We start from the raw sequence: 12,401 nt of genomic DNA, 5'->3' as shown, positions 1-12,401 counted from the left end.
GGAGAGAGGAGGTTTTTCTGAAGGGTAGGGGGGGGAGGGGGGGGGCAAGCTGCGGTTAAAAAAGGGAAACCTCCCCCCGATGAGGAGGGAGGAGTCTTCAGCTGGGTGGGGATTGAGCCACTGTCAAGGGAGAGAGAGGACAACAGGGAGAGATGCTCCCAAAAGCAGGGAGTGGTGGGATGGGGGGGGGGGGGGACCAGACTGAAAACCAGACACACAGGAGGGTGGCTGTTCAACAGGTGGAGAAAATACTCTTATTATGTCCATGCCATATTGTGATGCACAAGCCAAACAAAAAGGGTTCTATTCCAACACCCCGCCCTGAAAAAAAAAAAAAAAAATGCAGGAAAGAAAGGAAAAAAAACAAACTATTTTACAAGGGGAACTAGGGGTCTAGATCCAGATCCTAGTAGTTGGTAGAGGAACCCCAGGTCTGGACCAGGAACTCCAGGTCTGGATCTGGACCTTAGTGGTCGGTAGAGGAACTCCAGGTCTGGATCCGGACCCTAGTGGTCGGTAGAGGAACTGCAGGTCTGGATCTGGACCTTAGTGGTCGGTAGAGGAACCACAGGTCTGTACCAGGAACCGCAGGCCTGGATCCAGACCTTAGTGGTCAGTAGAGGACCCGCAGATCTGCATCCAGATCCTAGTTGTGAGTAGAGGAGCTGTAGGTTTTTCTACTTCCTGGTTCTTGTCAGACTAGTCAGCTGGAGGTTGTCTGTAGGACGGTTAGGTTTTCTAACAGAATCATTCACCAGAATGGTCACCAGCCTACTTTCACCCTGGTCAATCTGATCTCCCACTCTAAGTTATTTGCTTTATTTGAGACAAAATGTTTAAATGATATTCTGTTTAAGCCCAAATTACATTACACAACATTCATCCAAATCAAGCACAATTATGGCCCTGAACCTTATGTTAAAACAAACCTCACATGAAATCAAAGGTCTTTAATGGCTCAGCTGAGAACAGGAATCCTTCCCTTGAATCTTGAAGTCGGCAGATTTAAAAACATTCCCGAAGATGAAAGGTTGTGTGAATTATGTGAACTTAACGAAGTGGAAAGTGAATCACATTTTCTGTTATATTGCCCTCTGTATGATGAACTGAGAACTCCATTATTTACTGAAATGTCTGTTAAAAACCCAGGAATGTTCTGGTGCTCTGACGATTATAGAATGGACGGGTTGTTTAACTTAAATGTTTTTAAGTTGGCTCATTTTGTTTCTGAAGCCTGGATAAAGCGTCAGGATTGTTTATATGTTTAATTGGTACAGGGTCTGTTGTCTGGCTTTCATTTGCTTTATGTTATTTTTTCTTTTTTTGGTGTCTTGTAAGCCCACTTGGGCTGGGGACTTCATGTGCATGACACGTAAATAAAAAATTAATTCAATCAATCAATCAAAAAATCTAATCCCAGTCCGTCCCCAGTGCTTGGATCTAGTCCTGCAGAGTTTGGGACCAGAGTAACACTAGTTTTCCTGGTCCATGGTTCTAAGTACGAAGGCGGTTCTGAATAGAAATGTAATTATATACTTCTCAAAGCTCTCCTGTGACACGAGTCACATGCTCTGGCTTCACCGGACCTCTGAAATGTGATCCATGTGACATGTACCGCTGCATCCATCTGTTTCCAGGGACCGCCTCCTCCACCTGACTCCATCTCTTCAGTGACACTTGAGTAAGAAACACTACCTGATTCCCCCTTTGAGCATCAGGACTCACCTGCTCAGGTGTCCTTTTGTTAGAATGACCACAGCAGGAGGCAGTTTTCACCTCATATGGTAAACTCGGTCGCTGGTGTTTGAAAGAATACAGTCTTTGATGAAGCAAGGTGGAGCGTGGACAATGGCATCATGACGACCAGCTTTGTGGAAATCGGTACGTAGGTCATCAAACTGGAATTGTGAGGGATCACAGCTCATCCGGTCTTCATATGGATCCTGCTTGTCTACTATTTTCTGTCTCGCTTCTAGACTCACCTCCTCTTTGTTTTTTTCTCCCTGGCTGCTTCAACCCTTGATCCAGGTCCTGCTGCCGGTTCTGACCACACATCTCCTCCCCCAATGGTAAGTGGACTGCACTGGACTCTCAGGCATCCAGGTCCTGGTATTCCTCAAAGGCTTGAACCAAGAGGAAGTCCAGTTATCTTGACTCAAGCCTTCGGGGATCATATATCAACAAAAACCAGAGCGGAAGCAGTGAAAGGTTGGTGTTTGTAGAAAATCAGGTTTAACTGAAAAACATCAAGACGAGATTCATGCTGAAGCCTAACAGAACCGATAAGAACCTGCTTTAATACTCAAACGAGCATTTCCACCTAAAACCAAACACAATTCAGACAACACAGTTAGCTGTGTTGTGTGAACTGTCACCATATCGACCAGCTGGCACTGGCCTGGTTGTGGTTTAAAGCTAAGACTCCAAAGATGGTAACAATGTGAAGATGACCACTCTGGGACAAAATATCACTGAACCACAAAACGCAACCTCACTTTCTACAGTCCAAGTCTGGGTCCAGTCTCATCGTTGATGTTTCACTATCAGAAACCATATTCTAGAGGAAAACTGAACTAGATTCTTGGAACCACAAAAATCTGAGAATCAGATTGTTCAGATTGTTTGTTCTCAGGTTCCAGATGGACTTATCTGCAGTTTCCAAGTGGTTCCACCTGTGTTGGTCCATCAGAACTCGTTCAGAACTTGAGTGCGATCTACCTGGATTTTAGGTGGGTCCAGTGAGTTAAATGTCTGAATTGGAGGCTATGAAACAGAAACTTTACGAAACCTACAGTTAACCCCTTGTTAGCTCATGTCCACAGGACCTTTGTGTGACATAAGTGGGCTACACTTATGTCACGGATGGGCCCCATATATGTGGCCCTCGTAAATTTCACATTTGGTGTCCATTAACTGAAACTGTATACATCCATATACTCTGGGCAGCCCACCTTCAACTCACATGGAGCCACATGGACCTACTGATTGGGTGGCAATTGGAAGTTTTGTGTCTCCTGTAGAGGACCACAATGAAAGAGAAAATGTCTGTCTTTATTTTGAAACTTTCATCCAGGGTCTCGAGGCAGAAGCTCCTGAGCAACCAGACAATTCAAAGATAGAGTTGGTGTCAGTAACTGAGGAAGAGCTCCCCACCGTGGAGACCCCCAACACTCTGAACATCAGTCCGCTGGGCAGCTGTGCTACTGACATCCTGTCAGAGAAAAACATAATTGAAGCCACAGAGATCCAGCCTCCAGCCACGCCTACTCAAACCATGCCAGTCACCAAGGTGCAGCCATTCATCAATGGTGAGATACTCACTTTCTGGAGTCAACCACAACCACTGAGTAATAGTGTAAAATCTTGTCACAGGATGATTAAAACCTTCAGCGGCAGGAAGTTGAAATAGTGTGTGACTTTATCAGTATGTCACGTGGTTGTGGAGGATTGTGGTCCATTCTTCTTTTTGGACATCCACTTCTACACAGCTCTCTGAATGGTCCCACTACGTGCTACTGTATTCTTTAATTTTTCATCATTCCTATGATCTGCTGCTGTGTTTGGGATAATTTCCCGTCACTTTAATACGTTTCAGCCAGTCTTTCAGACAGACCTCACATTTGTCTTTAGAAGACTCTTTGCTACAGAGGAGTTCATGGTCCACTCAATAACTGACAGGTGTCCAGCTCCAGATCATCATCCCTCCAGCACTGTCCTTGACACTGGGTCTGAGGTGTTTCTGCTGGTTTCATCCAAACATGGTTCTGGAAATAAAGACCAGGGGCCTCATCTATAAAGCTTGCTTGCGCAGAAAAAGCGCCTGAAAGTTGCGGAAGCCGGCATCTACGCAAAGCCTCGGATCTAAAAAGAAAAAACTAACCGAAAAATCTGCTTATCTTTACGGCATGTCGGACCCTCCCGTAAGAATTTACTTAAGACACGGGGAACTGGCGACGCAGGCTGTGAGGTGGTGAAATGAAGCCAGATGCATGTCATACTCTTAATAATGTCATCACATATCACAACATATATCAGACTTATAATAAAATAGTGCTGATAACGGAGCAGGCGGCGGGGGGGGGGGATGACTGCCGCTCCGAGCCCACTACTCAACGCCGAAGAGGAAAAAAGAAAGTGTTCTGATTAAAATAAGGAAAGTTGGACTATATAACAATTGCGTTCATAAGGATAAAGTTTAAAAAAAAATAAAAATTAAAGAAATAGTCCCTTCTCCCCGTGTGTGTCTGCCTGTCATGCACGGGTACGTGCGCTCATGTTGTTTACTTTTAAGCCGGAATTATGGTAACACCAACGCAGAGCCTACGCCGTAGGCTCTGCGTTGGTATAACGCAGAACCATAAAACAGCCTAGAGCAGCTCTGAGGGGAGACGGGAGGGAGGAGGGGGAGCGGGGGCTGCCGGGCCGCCGTCCCGGGTGTCTTGATGATTTGCTGAGCCTACCGTTAGTTTTTAAACTGTAAAAAGTGGGGGGGACAAATACATCATTTTGAAAAGTGGGGGGGACATGTCCCCGCTGCCCCCAGTGGAAATTGCGTCGTGCGATCGTGGCACTAACGGGCAGCAACGACGTGCTGCCACTCACTCGCTTTATTTTATACTATTTATATACTTTTTCTACTTTTACTGTGACCACCAAATAATCTCGTTTCACTGTCCTCTCTCCACATCATCCACAACATCTAGATCTCAGATCTCAGCGAAATTCAGTGGCACGGTGGCTCGACACGTTCATTCATTCTGACGCATTCATCCCTAACAGGCTGCAGGAAGCCACTGCGCATGCTCAGTAGGCTCATCCATATGGATTTATGGGCGTGTTGGGGGCGGGATATGGGGCGGATTCAGCTGCGCAAGCTTTCCAGGTGGACTGTGATTCATAAAGGGAACATTGCGTGGAAGTCTGCGTGCACGCGGTTTTATAGATCCGGATTTTTTTTTGCGCCCGCCATTTTCGGCTTTTGGGCGTACGTGCACTTTTAGTATGAATCCTACGCACTCCATTTTAAAGGCCCCAGACATGTCCATGTTGGTCTCATGTGTCCAGAGGACACTGTTCCAGAAGTCTGCTGGTTTGTTTAGATTCAGTTTTATGAACCTCACCTCTGCTTTCATGTTAGATTTTCTCTTGGAAACTCTTCCAAACAAAATCGTACCGGTTCAGCTTTCTTCTGTCACTGGATTATTATTAGTGCCCGAGCACTTACAGTGCGAAGGCCCTATTGTATCCGTAGGAATTTATTTTTTTCTCGTTTTTATTTTTCCGACGAAATGAGGGCCTTTTTGCCCCCCTAAACGTGCCCCAAAAGTCACCAAATTTTGCACGCAAGCCAGGCCTGGTAAAAAATGTGATATTTAATAGTTTGCATTAATGGGCGTGGCCTAATGGCTCAACAGCGCCCCCTAGAAAACTTCTCGCCTCAAGCCCCACAAAACAGTTTGACATACATGCACGAAAATCGGTACACACCTGTATCAGGTGTGTGCTGCTGACGCCCCCCCCACCCCACCTTTGGTCATCCCGCTGTTGCTTCCACCTGCCTGCTGTGTGCTGCTGACGTCCCTGACTCCCCCAGTCTGGCCTTCGGCAGGAGGGTCCCCCCTTATGAGCCTGGTCCTGCTCAAGGTTTCTTCCCTCCTAAAGGGGAGTTTTTCCTTGCCACTGTTTGGCTTAAGGCTTTTCTCCCACTATGGGAGTTTTTACCTGCCATTGTTTATATGATAATTGCTCGGGGGTTTATGTTTATGTTTATGTTCATGTTCTGGATCTCTGGAAAGCGTCTAGAGATAACATCTGTTGTATTAGACGCTATATAAATAAAATTGAATTGAATTGAATTGAATTGAATTATCATGTCGCAACTTAAAGAAAAGTCTCTTGGCGCCATGGTCGAAACCGAACAGGAAGTCGGCCATTTTGAATTAATCATGTAAATTTGCCGCAATTTATGCCATTTCTTCAGCCACTTCTTCGCCCGAACCGTAACGTGCACCCAGGTGTGTTATACATCAAAATGTGCGTCTCGATCTTGCGACGATGCGCATTACTTTCTCAGTCAAAAGCGTTACCGTGGCGATGCTAGACCCCAAAAAGCGCACCCCCCCATCATCTGATTGGCCAATATTTGATAGTTCCTACTTTCTGCTATAACTTTTGAATGATATGACATACAGACTCGTGGGTGGTGTCATCGGACTCTGTTTTGAGTCCTTGAAAATAATTGGTGCAAATTAGCCCCGCCCCTTCTTCTGATTGGTCGATATCTGATATCTGACTTTCTGCCATAACTTTTGAATGGTTTGATATAAAGAGTCATGGTGGTGTCATCCGCTAAATGTCCAGGCCTGAAGAATCTACATGCAAGTCATACAAGCGCTTCCACTGCAGCCTGAACGTGCACAAAGGTGCGAGGACCCGGTCATCGCTGCAGCTTTAATTATGGGCATGCCAAGTAGTGGCATGACCATATTGCAATCGTCCAGAATGGCCCAAAAGGCAATGTTGCTAGCGTTTCGCTAACATGCTAAAGTCGCAAAGGTCCCACGTCACACCAGCGGGTGTAAAGCATGACCCCGCTCTGTTGTGGAAAAAAAAAATCCCCAAAAAATGAAACACGGCCGAGAAAACCTGAAAAATGAAGGCGTTAAATTAGTATCTAGAAAGGTTTCCCTTTTCTTATTAGTGCCACGGCTGCGCCACGTGGCACTCCTCCTCCATTGAGATGCGCAAGCTCAATGGAGGAGGAGTGCCTCGTGCGCAGCACGAGGCACTCATACTATTGCTCAGGCTTATTAGTGCCACGGCTGCGCCACGTGGCACGCCTCCTCCATTGAGCTGCGCAAGCTCAATGGAGGAGGAGTGCCTCGTGCGCAGCACGAGGCACTCATACTATTGCTCAGGCTTATTATTTATTAGTGCCACGGCTGCGCCACGTGGCACTCCTCCTCCATTGAGCTGCGCAAGCTCAATGGAGGAGGAGTGCCTCGTGCGCAGCACGAGGCACTCTTACTATTGCTCAGGCTTATTATTAGTGCCACGGCTGCGCCACGTGGCACGCCTCCTCCATTGAGCTGCGCAAGCTCAATGGAGGAGGAGTGCCTCGTGCGCAGCACGAGGCACTCATACTATTGCTCAGGCTTATTATTAGTGCCACGGCTGCGCCACGTGGCACGCCTCCTCCATTGAGCTGCGCAAGCTCAATGGAGGAGGAGTGCCTCGTGCGCAGCACGAGGCACTCATACTATTGCTCAGGCTTATTATTAGTGCCACGGCTGCGCCACGTGGCACGCCTCCTCCATTGAGCTGCGCAAGCTCAATGGAGGAGGAGTGCCTCGTGCGCAGCACGAGGCACTCATACTATTGCTCAGGCTTATTATTATTTATATATTCTTCCGTAAAAACTTTGTCCGGCTACTCCTCCTACAGCTTTGAGAAAACGCGAAAAGTAAAAACGTAGAAACGTGCGCCTTAATCGGGAATCGATGGGTATGACTTTTATTAGCGATTGGCGTGCACGTTTTTGCGCAACGTGCACAAACGTGCGCTTTTTGCCCCATCCGGAACGCATTGCGTGAAGTTTGGGGCCTCACCACTCGCACACCGTTACTCGAAAAATTCTGAACCGATTTAGAAAGTTGTAGGCCCTGAATTTAACTACAGTCCTGTGGATTTTCAGAACGATGGCACGAATAGTTTTTGCACGAAGTGCAAAAACATTTCCAAATTTCCAAACTAATGGGGAAGATTTTCCCATGCATTTCAATGGCGCCATTATAAGCGGATGGGAAAATGTTGAGAAAAAAAGACAAAAATCACCTTTTTTCTGAGTCACGTATCTTTCTCATACTTGCACGTAGAAACGTCATTCAAACTTCAAAACGGAGGAAAACTTCTCTTCTCTCTCCAAACCCGAAACAGTTTTTTCCTAAAATGTACACTTTTCAAGATATGAGCCCTCAAGCGAGGACTGGAAATCACTTTTTTTCAAATCTAGAGCACGGGAGTCAGTTTGCTAGAGTGTAGTTACACTGAAAAAAAAACATGATTTCTTATTTGTAACTCGAGGTCACGGCCAAACCGTAAAAGGTAGACAGATAATTTTTGGTCAGAATATAGACATAGGTGTTGTGATTTATAAAATGTGACTTTGACAGGCGTGGTGTGCACAAAATTTTAACGGGGGAGCCAACAGACACGCCAGTTCCTGTCTCTCTCTTCATTGACTCCCATGTTAAATGAAGTTTTCTTAAAAAAAATCTCATTTTTGTTTTCGAATTGCCGTTACTAACACATTTTAAGGAATATCTGTATGAAAATAACATTTAGATAATCTGGTAGGTTCTCTGTTTCTCAAAATGTTTTCGTTTTTCTGCTAAGAGCTACGGTTTGAGCGCAAAGTGGAGTGATTTCTGGTTTGTCACAACCAAAAATCCAGCTGAGTCATTCCCGCTCCCTCTGTATCAGGTTCTTGTTGCCCCTAGCAACCAGAGCTCAGCTGTTGACTGATTAGACTGACCCAGAACTGGTCACATGACTCACTCAGTACAGAATTCATAGTATAACCTGGAAAATGGAGAAATCTGAACCCTGACCTTTTAACCTTAGATGAACACACACACACACACACACACACACACACACACACACACACACACACACACACACACACACACACACACACACACACACACACACACGATAGGTGTTATTATGGGATGTCAGGTGTTTTTATAGGATGTTAGTGTTATTATGGGATGACAGGTGTTTTTATAGGATGTTAGTGTTATTATGGGATGTCAGGTGTTTTTATAGGATGTTAGTGTTATTATGGGATGTCAGGTGTTTTTATAGGATGTTAGTGTTATTATGGGATGACAGGTGTTTTTATAGGATGTTAGTGTTATTATGGGATGTCAGGTGTTTTTATAGGATGTTAGTGTTATTATGGGATGTCAGGTGTTTTTATAGGATGTTAGTGTTATTATGGGATGGCAGGTGTTTTTATAGGATGTTAGTGTTATTATGGGATGGCAGGTGTTTTTATAGGATGTTAGTGTTATTATGGGATGTTAGTGTTATTATGGGATGGTAGGTGTTTATTATAAGATGGTAGTGTTATTGGTGTTAGCGGTCCCGTTAGCGGTTCTGTTAGCGGTCCTGTTAGCGATCCCGTTAGCGGTCCCGTTAGCGGTCCAGTTAGCGATCCCGTTAGCGGTCCAGTTAGCGACCCCGTTAGCGGTCCCGTTAGCAATCCCGTTAGCGGTCCCGTTAGCGGTTGTTAGCGATCCCGTTAGCGATCCCGTTAGCGGCTTGGTTAGCGATCCCGTTAGCGGCTCGGTTAGCGGTCCCGTTAGCGGTTCAGTTAGCGATTCCGTTAGCGATCCTGTTAGCGGTCCCGTTAGCGGTCCCGTTAGCGGTCCAGTTAGCGATCCCGTTAGCGGTCCAGTTAGCGACCCCGTTAGCGGTCCCGTTAGCAGTTCCGCTAGCGGTTGTTAGCAATCCCGTTAGCGGTCCCGTTAGCGGTTCAGTTAGCGATTCCGTTAGCGATCCCGTTAGCGGTCCCGTTAGCGGTCCAGTTAGCGATCCCGTTAGCGGTCCAGTTAGCGACCCCGTTAGCGGTCCCGTTAGCGATCCCGTTAGCGATCCCGTTAGCGGTCCAGTTAGCGACCCCGTTAGCGGTCCCGTTAGCGATCCCGTTAGCGGTCCCGTTAGCGGTCCAGTTAGCGATCCCGTTAGCGGTCCAGTTAGCGACCCCGTTAGCGGTCCCGTTAGCGGTTCCGCTAGCGGTTGTTAGCGATCCCGTTAGCGGTCCCGTTAGCGGTCCCGTTAGCGGTTCTGTTAGCGGTCCTGTTAGCGGTTCCGTTAGCGGTTGTTAGCGGTCCCGTTAGCGATCCCATTAGCGGCTCGGTTAGCAATCCCGTTAGCGGCTCGGTTAGCGGTCCCGTTAGCGGTTCAGTTAGCGATTCCGTTAGCGATCCCGTTAGTGGCTCGGTTAGCGGTCCCATTAGCGGTCCCGTTAGCGATTCCGTTAGCGATCCCGTTAGCGGTCCAGTTAGCGACCCCGTTAGCGGTCCCGTTAGCGATCCCGTTAGCGGTCCCGTTAGCGGTTCCGCTAGCGGTTGTTAGCGATCCCGTTAGCGATCCCGTTAGCGATCCCGTTAGCGGCTCGGTTAGCGATCCCGTTAGCGGTTCTGTTAGCGGTCCCGTTAGCGGTTGTTAGCGGTCCCGTTAGCGATCCCATTAGCGGCTCGGTTAGCGGTCCTGTTAGCGGTCCCGTTAGCGATCCCGTTAGCGGTCCTGTTAGCGGTCCCGTTAGCAATCCTGTTAGCGGTCCCGTTAGCGGTTCTGTTAGCGATTCCGTTAGCGGTTGTTAGCGGTCCCGTTAGCGATCCCATTAGCGGTCCCGTTAGCGGTCCCGTTAGTGGTCCCGTTAGCGATTCCGTTAGCGGTTGTTAGCGGTCCCGTTAGCAATCCCGTTAGCGGTCCCGTTAGCGGTTCCGTTAGCGGTTCGGTTAGCGGTCCCGTTAGCGGTTCAGTTAGCGATCCCGTTAGCGATCCTGTTAGCAATCCCGTTAGCAATCCCGTTAGCGGTCCCGTTAGCGGTTCTGTTAGCGGTTGTTAGCGGCCCCGTTAGTGGGCCCGTTAGCGATCCCATTAGCGGTCCCGTTAGCGGTTCCGTTAGCGGTTGTTAGCTGTCCCGTTAGCGATCCCATTAGCGGCTCGGTTAGCGGCCCCTTTAGCGGTCGTGTTAGCGATCCCGTTAGCAGACCCGTTAGCGGTTCAGTTAGCGATCCCGTTAGCGGTTCCGTTAGCGGTTCTGTTAGCTTTCCCGTTAGCGGTCACGTTAGCGGTTTTGTTAGCGGTTCTATTAGCCTATTACATATTTTCTGTAATAACTTTTGAATGGTTTGACATAGAGAGTCATGGATGATGTCATATTAATCAGTATCGAGTCCTTTATACCCATTTTATGGGTGCAAATAAGCCCCGCGATCATCCGGCAGTAGTCCGTGGCACTTCAAAATTTCCCGGGAATTTTGTCTAGTTATTTATATATTCTTCCGTAAAAACTTTGTCCGGCTACTCCTCCTACAGCTTTGAGAAAACGCGAAAAGTAAAAACGTAGAAACGTGCGCCTTAATCGGGAATCGATGGGTATGACTTTTATTAGCGATTGGCGTGCACGTTTTTGCGCAACGTGCACAAACGTGCGCTTTTTGCCCCATCCGGAACGCATTGCGTGAAGTTTGGGGCCTCACCACTCGCACACCGTTACTCGAAAAATTCTGAACCGATTTAGAAAGTTGTAGGCCCTGAATTTAACTACAGTCCTGTGGATTTTCAGAACGATGGCACGAATAGTTTTTGCACGAAGTGCAAAAACATTTCCAAATTTCCAAACTAATGGGGAAGATTTTCCCATGCATTTCAATGGTGCCATTATAAGCGGATGGGAAAATGTTGAGAAAAAAAAGACAAAATTCACCTTTTTTCCGAGTCACGTATCTTTCTCATACTTGGACGTAGAAACGTCATTCAAACTTCAAAACGGAGGAAAACTTCTCTTCTCTCTCCAAACCCCGGACTGTTTTTTCCTAAAATGTACACTTTTCAAGATATGAGCCCTCAAGCGAGGACTGGAAATCACTTTTTTTCAAATCTAGAGCACGGGAGTCAGTTTGCTAGAGTGTAGTTACACTGAAAAAAAAACATGATTTCTTATTTGTAACTCGAGCTCACGGGCAAACCGTAAAAGGTAGACAGATAATTTTTGGTCAGAATATAGACATAGGTGTTGTGATTCATAAAATGTGACTTTGACAGGCGTGGTGTGCACAAAATTTTAACGGAGGAGCCAACAGACACGCCAATTCCTGTCTCTCTCTTCATTGACTCCCATGTTAAATGAAGTTTTCTTAAAAAAAATCTCATTTTTGTTTTCGAATTGCCGTTACTAACACATTTTAAGGAATATCTGTATGAAAATAACATTTAGATAATCTGGTAGGTTCTCTGTTTCTCAAAATGTTTTCGTTTTTCTGCTAAGAGCTACGGTTTGAGCGCAAAGTGGAGGGATTTCAGGTTTGTCACAACCAAAAATCCAGCTGAGTCATTCCCGCTCCCTCTGTATCAGGTTCTTGTTGCCCCTAGCAACCAGAGCTCAGCTGTTGACTGATTAGACTGACCCAGAACTGGTCACATGACTCACTCAGTACAGAATTCATAGTATAACCTGGAAAATGGAGAAATCTGAACCCTGACCTTTTAACCTTAGATGAACACACACACACACACACACACACACACACACACACACACGATAGGTGTTATTATGGGATGTAAGGTGTTTTTATAGGATGTTAGTGTTATTATGGGATGTCAGG

General features: G+C 46.6%; 1 protein-coding gene across 1 annotated transcript in view; it reads left to right on the top strand.

Annotated features, from left to right (window-relative positions):
• The first annotated feature begins 1,856 nt into the window (after positions 1-1,856).
• The window catches only part of tmprss3a (transmembrane serine protease 3a), a 166,926-nt gene continuing 156,381 nt past the window's right edge, over positions 1,857-12,401 (top strand). The window contains exons 1-3 of the mRNA XM_061724283.1: positions 1,857-1,881; positions 2,029-2,069; positions 3,074-3,308. Coding sequence (XP_061580267.1) covers positions 1,857-1,881; positions 2,029-2,069; positions 3,074-3,308 — 301 coding nt within the window. The remainder of the gene's footprint in view (positions 1,882-2,028; positions 2,070-3,073; positions 3,309-12,401) is intronic.

Source organism: Cololabis saira, chromosome 6 (assembly GCF_033807715.1).
Source record: "Cololabis saira isolate AMF1-May2022 chromosome 6, fColSai1.1, whole genome shotgun sequence".
NCBI classification, from domain to species: Eukaryota; Metazoa; Chordata; class Actinopteri; order Beloniformes; family Belonidae; genus Cololabis; species Cololabis saira.
The sequence above is the reverse complement of the archived record's forward strand: the minus strand, read 5'-3'. Positions and strand labels throughout refer to the sequence as shown.